The 20151-nt window shown below is 33.8% G+C and overlaps 1 protein-coding gene and 1 long non-coding RNA gene across 2 annotated transcripts; one reads left to right on the top strand and one right to left on the bottom strand.

Moving 5' to 3' along the window:
- Positions 1 to 7184: 7184 nt before the first annotated feature.
- LOC113713011 (protein ALTERED SEED GERMINATION 2-like) lies at positions 7185 to 19593 on the bottom strand. Its single transcript, XM_072067209.1, has 6 exons — positions 19390 to 19593; positions 9153 to 9243; positions 8465 to 8560; positions 8256 to 8326; positions 8046 to 8173; positions 7185 to 7643 (listed from the first exon to the last, which is right to left on the bottom strand). Exons 1-6 carry the CDS (start codon positions 19591 to 19593, stop codon positions 7562 to 7564), a joined length of 672 nt encoding a protein of 223 aa, XP_071923310.1. The 3' UTR covers positions 7185 to 7561.
- LOC113713012 (uncharacterized) lies at positions 13884 to 17935 on the top strand. Its single transcript, XR_011822048.1, has 4 exons — positions 13884 to 14251; positions 14415 to 16024; positions 16902 to 16963; positions 17650 to 17935. It is a non-coding gene; the product is annotated as an uncharacterized lncRNA (long non-coding RNA).
- Positions 19594 to 20151: the final 558 nt, after the last annotated feature.

Below are 20151 nucleotides of genomic sequence, written 5' to 3'. Positions count from 1 at the left end.
AATAATTTGGAAGTCATTAGAAATGTCCTTACATATACATAAGAAGCACTTTGTTTATTGGGTTTTGGGTTCCTGTTCATTGGGCATTTTTGTCCTTAAAATTTCATCTGCTCACTTCAGGGCCATTTTTGTCCTTAAAGTCTTTTGGTTGTGGTTGTTCTTTTGGTTAGTGTTCATTGCAATTCGTTTGTTCTGTTCAAGAGCTATTGGAACTGCTTGTTGCAAGGCTTAGCCAAATGTCAGTGGAACATCGGCTATTTTGCAGCATTTACAAGAAGCATTAATGAGATGTGATGTTGATTTCTATTAGCCAGCTAATTTTCTCTTGTTTAATTATATTTTCGTGCCTCAAAATATTCATTGAATGGACTATATATTTTCAACTCATGTCTAATAGTGTCATTTTACAATAGCTTTTTACGTTTTCCCTCTGAATTCTGTGGGCCATTACTAATTCAAGCCAATTATGCCTTTATTCTGTCGAGCATTATCAAACCAATACCTACCAAACCCACTCTCTCATCGGATTTGGGGCAGGGACGGTCATACCTGCACGATTAAGGGTCAAGATTTGCCCTCAAAATTTTGTGCGGATGAGGGGGATTTTTCTGAAAAACTTCACCAAGCTGAGCCGCTAAGAAATTCAAGCATGTGGTTTAATGATATAATGGTTCGTTCACTTGGCATTTCAGAGAAAGCTTCAAGATCTGCAAAACACCACAGGTTTGTATAGTACCTCTACTTTTTTTTTTTTAAATGACATTGAAATTTTTAACCTGATTTGACACCATACTCAATATTGCAGAGTTGCACTTCAAGGGTTGCAAGCATTATCTGACAAACTTGATGATTTGCCCTACGAAAATGAGCAAGACAGTAGTTTATCTATTTCTCAAGTTGACTCACATTCTGAAATTCATGATCTCACTCAAGGTCAAACATCTCAGAAGAGTATAACTCTATTCAATCCCGTGACAGTTGCATCAAAAGGGCGTCCTCGCACCTTACGGATGAAGGGTGATTTAGAAAAGTCTCGTAAAATTAATAAATGCTCTTGTTGCAAAGAGAAGGGGCACAATAGAAGTACGTGTCCCAAAGTAAAGAATTGAGTGGACTGTTAAGAGCAATAAATGCTCTTGTTTAGAGCCTGTAGTTTGATGAATTATCTTTTCATTCATTCACGTGTACTGTTTAGATGTTTAGATTACTTTACTAGAATGATAGTTTGTTATCAAGTTTGCTTGTCCAAGTTCAGATTACTTAAGTAGAGTGATAGTTTGATGTATTTATCTTTTCATTGATACATGTTCACTTGTCCACTTCAAATATTTGACCAGAATATTTGTCCACTTTAAGTGACTTGACCAGAATGTTAGTTTTAACTAGAATGTCATTATATTGTTATATTTATATTCAAAACAGATTTAATAAGAATTTCCACTAGCATGGCTGGAATCGACCTACACTATAATTTTGCAATATAAAGAGGAACTTAGTTAATTTTTCTTATTTTTTGACATATTTATTTCATCTTTCTTTTATACTACAAAATCGATTCTTGAACAAATATTGAATTAGGGTTTACACTTTGTAAAAATTAAGTAAAAGTGGGTTTATAAAAGACATCATACATATAAAAGAGAGAGAGAGAGAGAGAGAGAGAGAGATTAAAGAAGTCTAACCTGTGATCCCAATTTTGAGTTGATCAGCGGAGGAATTTGGTTGCAAATCGAGAATACAATAGAAAGAGAAGGAAGAGGCAGAAAAAGAGGTGAATAACCTATTTTTATTTGATAATAGGTAATGGTTACAGGTTATAACAGGTTGCCAATTTTCATTAATGAGGTGACGCAATATGGTGAGCCGTCAGTGTAAAATAGGTTTACACTGACGGTGTAGGAAAGATTAACTCTTAAGTTAAATGTCCAGAGTATAAAAGCTCAAATGGAATGAACGCGGAGGAATCCATCAGGTCAAAGACACCTGGTTGGGTTGTGAAATAAGCATATATCTTATCTTATCTTATCTTAAACTACATAAAGCCGCGAAGGCTTTGCTACAGTCAATTGTCCGGGTTTCCCTGTAATTTGCAGCTCATTTTGTCCTTTTTAGTCTTTTCGTGGGCTTCATCTAGCGCAATTGCTTCTGCTTCCGCTTGTCCTTGTTGCTTGTTTTGTTGCTTTGTTCCCATTCTGCCCTTTCGCTTGGTACGCCTGTAATTTTGTCCCCAATTTTGTCCTTTTGTTTCTCCCCGATCTTCCGCTGTTGCCTGAGTTTACTGACGAATGTTGGCTTTTCTCCCCAATTTCGTCCTTTTCTTTCTCCTCCGTTTTCCGCAGCTGTAATTGTTACCTTTGCTCCGCGATTTTGCCCTTTTCTTTCTCTTCCATTTTCGCTGCAATTGTTATGTCTAACTTTATTCACCAAAATGTTAGCTTCTCCCTTATTTATTAACTTTTATTCACCAAAATGTTAACTTTTATTTATTAAGTTTCTTTCGCATATAACTCCCTTAACTTTGTATTGTATTAAGGTTTCTTTCTTCAAAATATAATTTTCCCTTCTCTTTTATATTTATTACGATATTCATTATTTAATATATATATATTAGCAAAAATGTTGATTCTGTGAAAAAATATACGAACCACTAAAAAATTATTTGTGCACCTAATATGTATAGAACGGTATATAAATTCCATATTTATTACGATATTCATTAATTAATATATATATTAGCAAAAATATTGATTTTGTGAACAAATATGCAAACTCAATAAAAAATCTTTATCCGTCTAATATGTATAGAACAGTATATAAATTCTATATATAATATGATACCATTTGATCAATAAATAAATTGCTTCATGATTAAATAAATGTTTTATCATATATGCTATTCAGTCAAGCATTATTAATTTTTGATATCAATAAACTAATGGACTCTTTGAAATTGTGTTATCTATAAATTTTAGAATCTTATTAATTCCCAAAAAATTAATGCAAGTACTATTCTTTCCAGCAACATTTATTTACAAATCAATCGATCTAATACTCATAGAATACAAAAATGATTATTCGATTAATAAATACAAATATATGATTTCTTAATTTCTAATATCACATTGTTAAAAATCTTTAATTTATATATGTTGCTTCAATATCACATTGTTAATTTATATACAAGAAACAAGATACACACACTGAATACTAATAAAGATGTTGCTTCGATGATATTCTCTCTTAATTATTGTTTCTTTACTTTTGTTTGTTGCAGGCTTGCAACTGTGCAGCCGCTACCTTCCATTCTTTAATGCAGACGCGAATTTTTTGGGTTATCCAAATCTATATATATTCTTGCATCCTATTTGTGTGCCTTTATATATATATATATGTTCATTTTCTCCAAAATATATATGTCGACAAAAATAATGATTTTTTAGAAAAAATATATATAGACAGAAATTTTTTGTGTATCTAATAAATATAAATCAATTGTGCCACTTTGTATTAGCTTCATTAATACGACCAATTGTTTTTTAAAATATAGGATAATTTCCCTCTATTTAAAAAATGTAACTTCCATAATATTTGTTAACTACTAATTATTAATTTAAAGCTTTTGCATTTTCGAGACTAAAAAAATATTAAATATCAAAAAATTACGCAGGTCACTGAAAATCCTATGTATATCTAATACATACTAACGAATAAAAAATCTATATGTATCTAATCAATATATATAAATCGATTATAGTGTTTTGTATTAATGCAGATCAATGAAAATTATATGTGTTTAACTTATATCTAATGTATATGAATTAATAATACTGCCTTGTATTAACATATAATAAGTGTTATTTATATCAAATAATTATAATTTCAAGACAATTTCTATATTTATAATTTTCTCTCCTTCTTTATATTTATCCGCTTATTTATTAACTCGCTTATTAATTAATTTTGTCGAAAGTGTGTATATTGACAAAAATATTAACTATTAAAAAATACGCAAATCACTAAAAATGCTATGCACATCTAATACATAAAATAGCGTTCTTTTTATGTTTATTCGCTTATTTATTAGTTTTCTCCAAAATATGTATTAGCAAAAATATTAAATATGAAAAAAATGCAAATTCTTAAAAATCCTACGTACATCTAATATATGCAAATGAATAAAAATTCTATGTGTATCCAATTAGTATATATAAATCAATTATGCTGTTTCGTATTAAATATCAAAAAAATATGCAAGTCGCTAAAAATCCTATGTACATCTAATACATACAAACGAATAAAAATTCTATATGTATCTAATCAATATATAAAAATCGACTATGGTGTTTTGTATTAATGCAGATCAATGAAAATCATATATGATTAGCATGCATCTAATATATATAAATTAATAATACTACTTTGTATTAACATATAATAAGTGTTATTTATGTGAAATAATTATAATTTCGACACTATTTCTATGTTTATAATTTTTCGTCCTTCTTTATATTTATCCGCTTATTTATTAACTCACTTATTTATTAACTTTGTCAAAAGTGTGTGTATTGAAAAAAATATTAAATATCAAAAAATTACGCAGGTTACTAAAGATCCTCTGTATATCTAATACATACTAACGAATAAAAATTCTATATGTATCTAATCAATATATATAAATCGATTATACTGTTTTGTATTAATGCAGATCAATGAAAATTATATGTGTTTAACCTATATCTAATATATAAATTAATAATACTGCCTTGTATTAACATATAATAAGTGTTATTTATATCAAATAATTATAATTTCGAGACTATTTCTATATTTATAATTTTCTCTCCTTCTTTATATTTATCTGCTTATTTATTAACTCGCTTATTTATTAATTTTGTCGAAAGTGTGTATATTGACAAAAAATATTAACTATTAAAAAATACACAAATCGCTAAAAATGCTATGCACATCTAATACATAAAATAGCCTTCTTTTTATGTTTTTTCGCTTATTTATTAATTTTCTCCAAAATATATATTAGCAAAAATATTAAATATGAAAAAATGCAAATCCCTAAAAATCCTAGGTACATCTAATATATGCAAATGAATAAAAATTCTATGTGTATCCAACCAATATATATAAATCAATTATGATGTTTCGTATTAATACAAATCAATGAAAATCATATATACTTAACATGTATCTAATGTATATAAATTTAATTAATTTTCTCCAAAATGTATATATTAGCAAAAATATTAAATATGAAAAAAATATGCAAATCGCTAAAAATTCTACGTGCATCTAATATATGCAAATGAATACAAATTCTATGTGTATCCAGTCAAATATACAAATTGATTATGCTATTTTATATTAATACAAATGAATGAAAATCATATGTACTTGACATGTATCTAATATATATAAACTTAAAAATAAATCAATCCAATATTTATTGATTCAAAAAACAATTATTCGATCAATAAATACAAATATATGATTCTAAATTTATAATTTCAAATTGTTAAAAATCCTTAATTTGTATATATTATATTTATGAATTTATATTCTTCACTATATTTCTTTTCTTTTAGTTTTTCTAATACCAAACTCTTCCATTATCTAACACACGATTTTGAATCTTTGGTGAGTTTCATACAAATTACATTCCAATCAATATAATTCATACACTACATTGTTACTCTCATTTCATAATACAACTACATTTTTTCCCTATTTTCTATCTCAGGTACTCATTGGTGATATACCATCGCATATACAAACAGACAACATATGAGTCATCAATTGCTATCATGCTATAACTCGATGGATCTTTCAGCTAGAAGGAATAGAAATAACATAATGTTGGTCAATATTCACACAAAAACACTTCTTACATGAAGGAAGTGTCATCCTGTTCACCCTGCTCAATGAAAACAATTATCATCCGTAGCTCATCAGCAGAGACTTTATCCAACAATCATAAGTAAACATGTCCACTACAGCTTCTTGCACATAGCAATTATCTATTCCCTAAATTTTCTTTATTCTACTTCCACTTATATTTAACAATATAAAAATAAACATATCGAAATTATTTCGAATTATTAATTTATCTCAACTCTTAAAAAATGATTTACATTCCATTAATTTAAATAATATTTACATCCTATTACTCTTAAAAAATTAAATACAAATCACAACAATATTACTATATCTATTTATAAATATATTAATCCAATATATTGTTCCTCTATTTATTATTTCAACCCTAATATTATATAAAACACTCTAAATATTAATTATTAAATAAATCTTACATTACTTTTAAACAGTCAATAATGGGCACCCCGCGAAACTCGCGGGGCACAATGCCTAGTGATATATAATAAGCGAAAATTACCGAATCTGCAGGATCTAAAAAGGACAAAGAATAAGCAAAGAACCACCATGACTGGATCCTAACACAAAGCGGCCAATTACAACCACAAGTCCACCTTCAAACAGCAGCCCCTACCGTCGCCCGTTCAAGGCCGTTCACAGCTGACAAGAACCAGCCGCGCACGGACATCGAAGCTAAAAACACGTACTCCTACTCTAAAGTCCCTTAACGAAAACTATGTCCAGAGAAATGCAGAGCTCCTCACAACTTACAGGTCACCAATATGGCCTCTCCAAAGTGATTGGATTAGTACAATGAAGCTGCAAATTTAAAATTAAAAGTGTTCTACGAAGACTGAAATAGTAGACTCAAGCATTTCCTCCTAATTGGCAACGCGAATTCCTTGTGACTTCAAACCTCACTAAAATTGAAGTACGATGGCCACACAGATCATACGGCTGTGTCATTATAGGACCACCACGTAATTATGGTTATTAGCGCACAAGCCAAACTTAATTCGATCTAACATTTACTCTATTGTTTGTTGGCTGACCCCTCGACTTCACGTGCACAGGTGCAAGCATTATTGTCTTTCTCGAATTGTAGAATCCAATAAAGCATTGCCCCAAAAGGTATAGCCTGCCATGCACAGTTTCACTCTTGCACGGACCAAAAATAAGGATACACTATACAGCAGTGATGCACAAAGTGCAACAGATATATGTATATATACACATATATATAACGTTAAGGGTCAAAAATGAAGACTCAAAGAGACAGCCATCAGCTGCCAACAGAATTTGGAAAGAAACTACACAACGAAGAAGAGACAATGCTTGACAACTTTAAGCCAAAGTGCTTCACAAAGGTCATTGGCATCCACAATGACCAACATAATAACTTCAATCCCTGTTCCCCCTGAATGATAAATGTTGCATGCTCCAAAATTTTACATCCAGCATCCGACCACATGCAAAGAGATCAATGAGGATCAGAGAGAACGTCATTTGTTACTATTGGTGCAGAGTTGTATTTCATTAAATAGTGCAATTTGGCTAGTATTCCGTTGTTGTAATAGTTAAGAGTGGAGCGAGGGAGAGTATCTACAGGAATGCAAGAGTGGACTTTTCAACTATTGGAAGTGCTCGTTACCCTTGCACTTGAGGTAGGATGCTGCTAGCTCTGTGTGCACTCGAATGGATGCAAGCTGCCTTCTGCAAATTCATGCATCCGAAATCTTTCCAAGATTTCAAAGGGCCTGCCAAGTACCAAGGCAAAGGTAGACAGTCAGAAATCTTGTGGAAAGAACGATATTAAAATAGCCAAGAATATTTGACATGAGGACGGCAAAACAAAGAGAAATTGTTTGCTTAGCGTAATTCTTGGACATAGATCCAATTCTTCAATTTTTTTTGGATTCCTTTGAACTTCGTCTTCCCAGGAACTCAGAAATTATAAAGTACAATTTGATTATGGCTATTTTGAGAAGACAGCAATGCAGAAATATTAGGCACGACGACTAGGACAGAAACATCATTAGTGGCTTATGTTTGTGTACTTCTAAGACTGCTACCACTAATCTTTCCAAATGTCTGTATGACCATGCTTTTCTATATCATTTCTTTGGCGAGAAAGAGAGCGAGCGAGACAGAGGCCTTACAAGATTGCTTCCCGACTCTGACTTAACCTTCGCTGATTGTTTTCCATTGCATCTAGAACGTCTGAAGTCTCTGGTCCAGCCGCTCCACCAGCTACACTGGAAGGAACTGAAGCACTAGGTGTCCAAATCTGCATCAACACAACAGATGACAAACAAATTAAATCCTCACAGATACATGAAACAAATATGCCTGTTGTTTCTCATTCTAACCTTTATTGTATTGTCAATTCCACTAGTAGCCACAACACAATCAAATGGATGACACTGGATGCAATTCACAACTGTAGATCCACGAAGGAGAAGATTCAGATCAAATATACATCAAATTTACATATATATAAATTTTAACGGGAAAAAGACAAGCATTATAGAGCAGATCAATTGCCAATTGTCATTTAGTTTGAACAAGTAATAGTTACCCGCATCATCTCCATGTAGCATTTTTACTAATCTACCAGTTCTCTTCTCCCATATGAACCATCTGCCGTCGTCACTTCCACTAGCAATATATTCACCTGATTTGCAAAGAAAAGGCTGAGAAAAAATTTCATCAAAAGGTACTGAGCATCAACATGATTTCATGATCTAAAATCAGATAGTAGCAGCTAGCGCATATCAAATGCACTCAAGAGCCTCAAACTAAATAAACCTCACTTTACTCTCTTCAACAACATTGCACCCATTGCTTTACTTTATACCAAACCACTTCCAATACCAAATCGATTACAATAAACAATGAAAGGAGAATCTGTGTGAAAAAAATTGTTGCATGCATAAGACTGACAAAACAGCAACAAAATGAATCAAAGGTATACAGCACCTATGAAAAGATAATTTTAAAAAAGAAATCTTATGTTCTTTAAAATACAATTTCTAGTTTTAGCATGACAAGAATTTATATACACAAGATCAAAGAAGTCCAAGGAAAGTGCATTGAGATAATAATTTAATCTAAAGCTTATAAAAGGCATATGCCTTATTCAATATATATATATATATATATATTTATATATGTATATATGCATGTATGTATAATATTCCTATTTCCAGTCAAATTAATTAAACATGTTATGCTCAAAGATCTTCTAAGTTAGATTCGGCAATTACCTCTTTGCCCAAGAAAACTGGCTTGTTTTATATCAGTGCCAACATTACAGTGGCCAACATATCTTCGCTTCATGTCTGTGATTGCCTCAGGCTGCAAGGAAAAGACAACAAATGAATTACAGAGAAAACAAGGCAAGGATAGGTTCTGTCAATAACAGAAATTTGTGACAGCAAGGATATAACTATTGACTCTAATATGAATCCAAACGTGAGAAGATTCCTATATAATCTATTTAGAATGTGTGCATATGTCTGTGAGAGGAGACTACTATCAGATTTGTCCATGATAAATCCTGCACAAGACATTGCCAATGGGATTCAGAAAGCAAACAAAATATGATGAAGTCCACAGAACATATATTGAAGATATTAGTTTCTGCACAAAAATTGTGGAGGTAGAATATGCCCGGATAAAGAAAAGAGATATCCTGGATATAGGATCCACATTATTATACCATGGGAAAGCATATTTCCTCGGAAAATGGGGGAGATTGATACAAATATTGAGGCAAATAATAAGAGAAGCAAAGGACAAATATTTCTTTCTTTGTAAAACTCACACAACTTATAACATGAAATTACTCTATTTATAGAGTTTAAACCAACTCCACTAACTATCCCACTAACTCCACTAACTATCCCAATTACTCCACTTACTCCACTAGTAACTCCACTAATCCCACTAGTTATTCCACTAACTCCACTAATTAGGTAGCATAAACAAATATGATTAATTAACAACGGTAAATACTTCTAACAATTCCTCCCTTAAACTGAAAGTTTATCAAACATTCAGTTTAATATGATTTATTAACTGCACAGACTCCAAGCAGCTTCCTTAATTTCTGAAACGTGGATAACTTCAATGGCTTGGTCATTATATCAGCAATCTGATCTTCACTTTTGCAGTAGAGAAAATCAATTATTCCATCCCTTGTGAGCTCCCTTAGAAAATGAAACCTCACATCTATGTGTTTGGTTCTTCCATGTAGAACTGGATTTTTAGAGAGTTTGATGGCAGAACTGTTGTCACAATAAATTGTAGTAGCTCTTTCTTGCTGAAAATGCAACTCTTCAAGAATATTCCTTAACCAAATTGCTTGACAGGCACAGGCGGTTGCAGCTACATACTCTACTTCAGTTGTTGATAACGTAACAATTGGTTGCTTTTTTTAACACCATGAAATAGCTGCTGAACCCATCATGAACACATATCCAGACGTACTCTTTCTATCATCAGAATCGCCTGCATAGTCACTGTCAGTAAAACCAAACAAATCTGATTTTTCACCATTCTTGTAAAATAATCCATACTCAATGTTTCCCTGCAAGTATCGAAGAATCCTCTTGGCAGCTAGAAGATGTGTCTCCCTTGGACTTTCCATGTATCTACTAATAAGGCTTACAGCATGCATAATATCAGGCTTAGTTGCTGTCAAATACATCAAACTTCCCACAATTTGCTTGTAAAGGGTGCTATCAACCCTCTTTCCTCCTGGTTCTTTGATGAGTTTTAAACCCACTTCAACTGGCGTACTAACAGAATTACAATTCGATATTTGAAATCTATTCAGAATTTCTTGCACATATTTTCTTTGAGAGACAAAAATTCCATCAGCAGATTGCACCACGTCAACACCCAAAAAATAATGCATCTTTTCAAGATCAGACATATCAAATTCAGCCATCATAGATTTCTTGAATTTCTCAAACATGGCACTATCATTCCCAGTAAAAATAAGATCATCAACATATAAGCAAACAATCAGCAATTTACCTCCATCTCCAATCTTTATGAAAAGTGTATGCTCATATGGACATTTCTTAAATCCCTCCTTAGAAAAATAAGCATCTATACGACTATACCAAGCACGTGGGGCTTGTTTTAATCCGTATAATGCTTTCTTGAGTTTGTATACCTTATGTTCACTTCCAACCTTCACATAACCAGGAGGTTGATCAATAAATACCTGTTCCTGTAAATCACCATGTAAAAATGCTGATTTCACATCCAATTGGAAGATAGGTCATGAATTTTGTGCTGCCAATGCTATCACCATCCTAATCGTGTCATGTCTTGCGACTGGAGCAAAGACTTCTCCATAATCCACTCCAAACTCTTGTTTATAGCCTTTAGCTACCAGACGTGCCTTGTACTTGTCAACTTCTCAATTCTCCTTAAATTTCGTCTTGTACACCCACTTGACACCTATGGATTTTTGTCCTTCTGGAAGATTGGTGCAATTTCTTCATCCATTGCCTTCCGCCACTTCAAATCTTTGATAGCTTCTTCAAAAACTGTAGGATCACAATCGGAAAACAGTGCAAAATATGTAAGTAGGTCTTCAGATTGATCAATTCCAGTTACCTCATAATCAATCATCCATGCAGGTCTTTTTCTAATACGTTGAGGCCGTCCTTCATCTTCTGCTACTATTTGGGAATTTGATACATTGTCTAGACCATTTGATGGAATTTGTTCTGTCAACTGCTGCCCATTTTCTTCATCAACTCCATCAAAATCAGCAGGTATTTGTTGTTTAATAATATTGCTGCTTCATGGCAAAAAATTTTCCTCATCAAAAATTACATCTCGACTGATGACAATTTTCTTGGTGATAGGATTATACAGCTTATAGGCTTTGGATTGATCACTAACACCAAGAAAAATGCATTTTTCCCCATTGTTATCTAGCTTTGTCCTCTTTTGCTCTGGAACATGAGCATAGGCAATGCATCCAAAAATTTTGAAGTGATCCACTGTTGGTTTTTGTCCGCTCCATGCTTCCTCAGGCGTCATATTTTTAACAGCAAGTGTGGGACTTCTGTTCAATATATGAACGCTCTAGTTGACAACTTCAGGCCAAAAATTTTTTGGAACACCACCTTTTATCAAAATGCTCCTCACCATATTCAATATTGTACGATTCTTCCTCTCTGCAACACCATTCTGCTGTGGCGTATAAGCTGCTGTAAGTTGCTTCTGAATTCCATGCTCTTCACAAAAATTTATAAATTCTTGTGAATTATACTCTCCACCACGATCATTGCGAAAAAATTTTATGGATTTGTCTGTTTCCTTTTCAACAAGAGTCATGAAATTTTTGAACGCTGAAAATGCTTCAGATTTTTCCTGCAAAAAATAGACCCAAGTTTTTCGACTATAATCATCAGTAAACGTCATAAAATAACGTTTTCCACCATTAGATGACGGATTTATGGGTCCGCATAGATCAGAGTGAACCAGCTCCAAGACATTTTTTGCTCTCCACGATTTTCCTTTTGGAAAGCTATCTCGATGTTGTTTGCCAACAACACACTCTTCACAAACTTCTGAAGGAGTTGTGATTTGAGGTAAACCAGTTACCATATTTTTCTATTACAAAGTTTTCAGTCCTCCAAAATTCAAATGTCCATAACGAAAATGCCATAACCATGCCACATCTTTCGATTTTGTCGAGAAACATGAATGAGTCAAGTTCTGCAAATAGAGTGGGAACATACGATTTGCCGTCATCTTAACTTGAGCAATTAAGCCCAACTTTGCATCTCGAATCTGACATACATTATCTTTGATTGAAATCTCGTACCCTTTTTCGAGCAACTGATCCACGCTAAGCAAATTTGTCTTTAAGTCTGGAGCAAAAAGAACATCAGTAATAGTGTGGGTAGAAGAATTTTCTTTAGCTTGGATAATTACCGCTCCTTTTCCCGTAACAAAAATTGTAGAGTTGTCACCAAACTTGACAGTGCTACGGAATGACTCGTCCAATTCAGAGAATGCCATCTTATCTCCACACATGTGATTGCTGCAACCGGTGTCTAAATACCATGTGTTTTGTTGAGTTTCTTCACTCATGTGGCACACCATCAAAAGAGACACTTCTTCTTCTTTTTCTGCAAAATTAGTCCTTTCTTCATTTTGTCTATTCAAATTAGTTCGACATTCGGACTGATAATGGCCATACCTATGATATTTGTAGTGTGAGAACCCGAAAATTATATTTATATTGATATTCTCAAAAATTATATATATATATTTATATATTTGTATTCTAATCTAATTGCCTTGAATCATTGGTTAATCTAACGGTTGAATCGTGATTTTTCTCCTATTGCCTCATTCAATTTATTGCATGTTGGTTTTCGTGGGGTGATATACCAATTCGTCCAACTAGCGAGGTAGGTGCGATAAATTTTGTGAACTAGAGGGAGATTGGTACAAAAGGGGATATTGTGCTGCAAGGTGTTTTCGAACCGTATTTGTTTTGAAATTCTCTACTTTGAATGAATTATATTTCTTAGTAATTGGAAAATGATTTATATATGATTTTATACCTTCTTGTTTCCGTCCAATAATTTTGAAAACATTTGCAAGGGTTTAATTGAAGTAGTCAAACTTATTTGGTTGTGCAAACTCTATTGAGTGGAAATGAAGGATTAATCTTGGCTAATTACTTTTAGAATTATTGGATTTTTGACTTTGATCAAGACTAGTTTTAGTCTTCACCTTGGAAGCAAAATGGACCAAGACATTTCATTCCTTTTCTTACCTCTTGGCCGACCATGGAGTGGAAATATCAGCCATAATCTTCTTCTCTTGGCCGAAAAGTTTGACTAAGCAAGAGAATAGGAAAAAAAAATCAAGGAAAGCTGCAGGATTTTTTTGTTCCCTTGTCTTGCTCCAATTTCTCAACCGAGAGAGACAAGTTTTCTCCATTGCCTCCATTTTTGACCAAGTCCAAGTAGCATGCAAAAGTGGGCCAACCCAAATTTAGTTCCTCTTGTTTCTTTTCTTCAGTATAACTACCGTGACAAAGAAAACAAAACAAACAAGACCAGTCTCTGATTTTGCCCTACTTTAGCCGAGAGAGAGAGTAGACAGAGCTGAGAGGAAAGATTTGTGTTCTGCTCCAACCTTCCATCCGAGAGAAGCTTGAGAGAAAATAAAGAAATTTTTCTTGTTTTGCTTCTACTTCAGCCAAGAGCAACGAGAGAGAGAAAACTGAAAGGAAGCTTGTGTCTTACTTCCATTTCCAGCTTGCTTGATCGAGTAGAAGGACCAAAACAGAGGAGTTAACTTCTAGCTTGTTTTCAAGGTAACATGACTTGGAACTTCAATTTCTTTCACATACTTTAGAGGGCTTTTGATGTATGTTTGGTTGAGGTTGGATTGAAGTAGAAACAGGTTGTAGAGACTTATTTTTTTTGCTGGAAATTTTCCAGCTTGGATTGAACTAGGAATGACCTTTTGTTTTCTAGATTTTGGCTCTTGTTTTGCTGCAAGTTGCTAGGGAATCCTTGAATCCCTTTTGGCAGATGAAGCTTGGTGTAAATATAGCATCCATGTGAGCTGGTGGTTGCTAAAATGAAATTTCCAGATTTGACCGAGGAACAAACATGAGCTCAATTTACAGCTTTTTAGTGTGAATTTTTTTAGGAGTTTCCACTAGGAATTCATGCTATAAGTGTTGTATTTCTTGTTTAGTATGATATACAGCATGTTGTCTCTGATTTTGGTAGCAAATTGGTGGCTTACGTGTGAGAAAATTGGCAGCAACAAAGTTGAATAACTCCTGTGAAACCAATGGAGTGAAGCTGCAAGTTTGGTCCCTTTCTCCCCAGAAATCTTGCTGCAATTTATTTAAATGTACCGTGTATATCTCCTATTTCTCTTTCTAGAACCTGCACATATTGTATTGTTTACCTTCAAGAGAAATAAAACTTGATTTGTGAAGAAACCTTGCTGGAAAATCTGTTAAGTTCATGAGCCTGGACTGACTGATTGCATAAAGCTGGATATATCAGTTGTACTTTGAATTTGGAGTGATGTTTTGCTAAGATTTCATGTTTTGTATCATGACAACTATGTATATAGAAGTTGGTATGTTTATATGGTTGAATCATAGTTGTATGTTCTTTGATTTGGCTGAAAAATTGTCTAAGAAAGCTTGAACTTCGGGTGACAGTCACCTCTAGGCAGTTTTACCAAAATGATCATAACTTAGTGTAGGAAAATCGAAATTGAGTACCGTCAATTGCGTTTGAAACTAGACTCATAGATCTTTCCAATGGTATAAAATTGGAGGTGTGGTTCATTTTATATATGCACCAAAAAATCAGCAAAGTTGACTGAAAAATTGGTCCTGAACAAGTAAAAATTGGGATGCTGTGGTAACTTGTGACTCAATTTGGATTAACTTATGAACTAAATCTCCTTGAGACGTCTGCTAAAGATTGTTAGTATTTCAAGTCTAGTTTTAAACGAGATAATTTGTATGAGTTTTCGACATTTATAACTTAAGTTATGATTTTTCCAAAGAAAGAATGCTTGCTGAAATTTTAGCTTTGATCGCTAAATTTTCAAGATGATTTTAAGCTCAATTTGTTCAAAACACCCTAGAAGACTTTAAACTACAAGTATGTGTTGGAAATGAACCAAAACCATGGACCTTAAGTGGTTTAAACTCCATTTATTTCATTGTTTTCATGGCTGGAATTCTCCTTGAGGCTGACCGAAAGAGAGAGTGATTTTTTTTAGCTTCATTCTTGGTTTTGTGTTGTGAAATCAACTTGTTAATGTCCTAAACACGTGATTAAACATTAACTTTGTATGAGTAGGGAATTGGAGTAGAAAATGAAAGGTTTTGAGAGGTGAAAACTTCACTTTTACATGTTTCATGTCCCAAGCGATAAATTTCCAGTTTTAGTTGAGGAAAATGAGTGTTAATATGTTAATATCATATTTAATATAAACGTTAGCCATGTCATGTGATTTTTCTAGTTTGTACATGTTCTATTAGTTTGCTTATGGAAATTTCAGCTTGTAGAGTTGAACTTTTGCTTGATGGCCAGCCTTGGTATGGAGACATGTGAGTTGAATACTTGTCTATTTTTGGTGGCTTTATGGTCTGAAACTAGTAGCTTGTATAGCCTATCATTTGTGGTCTTGATTTGGATGGTTTAGCCATGAAATTTTGTATTGAATTCGGAGAGGAAATATAGGATAAAACAGGGGTTATGCTGTCCAAATTTTGGGGCAGCTTACTACCTTGATTTTGGACTGATTTGCTGATGTACTTGCCTAATATGCTTAGTAAACCTTTAAGCTTTGCTTATGTATTGCATTTTGGTTGAAATGGAAGGGTTTCATTGGGATTATCTTCCAAATTGCTGGCTAAAATTGTGCTTGTTTGTCGATGGAGAGTGCAGCCTATTACTTTGTTGTTTTTCTAACCTTTTAGTAATTGGTTTTGGCCAAAATTTGTTCCAAACTTTGGAGGAGCCTTTTGTGCGTGAATTTGAGTGAAAACTATGAAGATTGGGAGGTGAAAACCTCATGATTGTACTTGTTTCATGGCTGCGAAAAAATTCTGATTTGGAGGGCAGTTTTGCACCTTGCTACCTTTTAGCTTCAACGTCTTTAGTTTGAAAGTCTTTCGGACACGACCTCGCTGACTTGACTTGAGAAAACCTTGTTTCTTTTATTGGTTTGCCGCTGGAAAATTTCCCGCCATGAAGCGAATAAAGAACTTGTTGGCTATTCATGTTTCTTGAGTCCAAAATGCTCTCATACGCTTCAAAACCCTACTTGAGTTTTTACCCTAGAATATACTTAAATTTTTCCTTGATTTGCATTCTAAATATGGCTGTGTATGTTGGGTTTTGAAAAAAAACATTTAACTTGGAGAGGTATACGACTCACAGTCGAATCTAAATTATGAATTCTGTTCACTTGGTTATTCTTAGGGCTTGTTTGATCAAGGGGGCAATCCAGGAGGAAACTTTTGATGCTAGTTTTGCTTGAACTAGTGAGTGTTCCAACTGCAAGTTCCATGTTACTTGTTGCACCAATATGACTTGTAAATGACTTGTTAATTGAATTGACTTATTATTACATAGGTGAGTGTGTACTTTATCACACTCGACCTAACTTGACTGAATTCTTATTTTACTACTATAAGTGAATTGTTTACAAGTGAACTGAGATTCATGTGCATGAATTGAAAGTAACGGTCTGGATCCTAAACCCCATAGGCTAGTTAATCGAGTCGAGTCGGCAAGGGTCTGGTCGATTAGATAACGAACCCTGGGTCTGCTATTTTGTCGAGTGGAGTGTTATCTTCTCGACTAATTGGTATACTCGAGTATTACCACCACTGTTTATGTTTGGAGTTCGGGCCCGGTAGGGGGTTGATTGGTGGATGGAGATTGGAGTTAAGTGGTGATCTACTGGATTTGTTATGATTCCATGGTTGACGGAGTGTCAACAGATTCTGAACAAGCTATCACGGAACATGTTCCCGAGAACAGACTGTATCCTTTTATATGCATGTGTTATTGGCTGTACATGGTTAAATGAGTTGTTTGGATGTTATGTTCTTTATGAAAAATGTGATCATGCTATCATGTGAATGCTAAAATGCCTAATTGCTTGTTATTCTCTTGGAACCTCATTGAGCTTTTAGCTCATCCCTTCATTTGTTTTCCTTAACAGGGTACGGGGATGACAAGGACAAGATTAGTGCTAGTTGTAATAGAAAATCTTAATCTTGTATTTGGACGACATTGTATTATGGTATTAGTTTACAAGTTCTTATCTTTTGGTTTATATTTTGATTTGCATATTCGGATGATTGGTAGCATGTAGATGTTATATTGAAGAGTTTTAGCGTTATTGATTTGCTATCCAAAGAATAAGGAATTCAAAAACTATAGTTCTTATTTTAAGTAATTGTAATCCTATTTATACTTAGAGAAGTGATTGAACTACTTGCATTTCATTTCACTTAGTCATATACATAAGTTTTTTTTTTTGTGAAGTTGGATGGCTTGTAATATCTATTGGGGAGTTTTGTTCTTCCTTTAGAGTTAATGTTGTCTCTGAAATTAATGTTAGTGAGTGAGTCCTGGTGAGAGTTAGGCAGGCGGTCCGCTAACCTCTGGGGTTCGCCCTTGAGGGAAATGGGGTCATCACATGTAGCATTCAACATTGGACTTATCTGCTGACTTTGGCCTTTGATTTGTTAATTGATGGCCTCCTCGTCCTCTTCTTCTTTCTTGAAATTGATTTTCTTGGTGCTGGTATTGTTGTTGTTGGTTGCCACGATCATTATTTCCTCTACCTCTGCCTCTGCCTCTGCCTCTGCCTCTGCCTCTGCCTCTGTCTCCTCTCCATATTGAGTGACTTTCTACTGAAGCCACTAGTGCTTGCTCCTTTTTCTCTTGCTGGTTAATTTTTTGCTCATGAACCAACAAAGAACTCTGCAACTCATCAATTGAAATTGCATCAATATCTTTCGATTCTTCTATACAGCATACAACAAAATTAAATTTTGTTGTCATTGATCGAAGAATCTTCTCGACGATGGTGACATCCTTCAAATTTTCTCCATGGATCCTCATCTTGTTATCGATTGCCATCGTTCTTGCAAAATAATCAGTGACTGATTCGCTTGACTTCATGCGTAAAGTCTCAAATTCGGTCCGAAGAGCTTGAAGCTGCATCCGCTTCGCCTTTGCATTTCCTTGATACTTTTTCCTCATGGAATCCCAAATTTGTTTGGAGGTATCTTTGCCAAGAATTGTCTCCAAAATGGCTCGATCAATAGCTTGAAAAGATAATTTTTGGTTTTAAGATCTTTTAGTTTCAATGCTTCCAACTCCATTTTCTGCACCTCTGACAATATTTATCCGGCTGTTGGCCCTGCTACCCCAGATTCGACAACCTGCCAATACTCCTTGGATCTCAAGAAGTTTTCCATTAGCATACTCCAATGATCATAGTGACCATCAAAACGAGAAATTGCTGGTTGCACAAAATTGTCGGTGGCCATCGTAATTTACAATTCTCACAACTTACTTTTGTTTTCACTCACTAGCCTAGCTCTGGTACCACTGATACAAATATTGAGCCAAATAATAAGAGAAGCAAAGGACAAATATTTCTTTCGTTGTAAAACTCACACAACTTATAACATGAAATTACTCTATTTATAGAGTTTAAACCAACTCCACTAACTATCCCACTAACTCCACTAACTATCTCAATAACTCCACTTACTCCACTAGTAACTCCACTAATCCCACTAGTTATTTCACTAACTCCACTAATTAGGTAGCATAAACAAATATAATTAATTAACAACGGTAAATATTTCTAACAGAGATGGCAGATGCTAAACAGAAGACAATGACAATAACAACAATAAAAAATAGTAAAATCGCTATTCACGGCCTCATAAGGTGCTTTATCATTTTGACACAATGATGCAGGTGATTCACAAGAACCATTTGCTCGTCCAGTCTCCATATTTGCATCGTCTCTCCTATAGATCCTTAAATTTAAACTCCCATGAAGAACATTGGACTCAATATCCCGTCTTTCATCTTCTGGTAATGCTGTCTCAAAATCCAGCTCTAATTCCTCATCACATTTCATTCCAATGTCATAATACTACTTCAAGTTTGATCCAGCTAAACACGGCAGGCAGCTTTGTACAAAGGCGCTTCCCCAAGCAGATTTCAGCTCCACCTTGTAGATATTTAGATCCAATAAATTAAGCAGCTCAATTGAAATTGATTCGCGGAAACAATTTTCAATTTTGTATGTTTCATTCAATTCTTCCTCTTTTTTTTGTGACAGCTATAAGAGTGCCTATGGTATTTGAACAAAAAGAAAAGCTGAATTATTCTGTCATATCTTTTGTTCTAGACTCTATACAACATTTATACAAATGGAATTTAACTTTTGTCAATTTCATGAAATCTGTAATTTTCTAAAAATTAGGAGCTAATTTATTCTATCCTAAAATACATTAGGAGTAAATTATTCTATCCTAAAATAGAGCAGAAATCTTGGGATATAGCAGAAATCATGGGATATACATAGAAAAAGATATTCTAGATTTTCAACACTCCCCCTCAAGATGGTGAATAGATATTTTCCATTCCCATCTTGCATGTAATATCTTCAAAGTTGGAAGTTGGCATTCCCTTA

This window comes from Coffea arabica, chromosome 10e (assembly GCF_036785885.1).
Source record: "Coffea arabica cultivar ET-39 chromosome 10e, Coffea Arabica ET-39 HiFi, whole genome shotgun sequence".
NCBI classification, from domain to species: Eukaryota; Viridiplantae; Streptophyta; class Magnoliopsida; order Gentianales; family Rubiaceae; genus Coffea; species Coffea arabica.
Note: the sequence above shows the minus strand (reverse complement) of the source record. Positions and strands in the feature narration are given on the sequence as shown.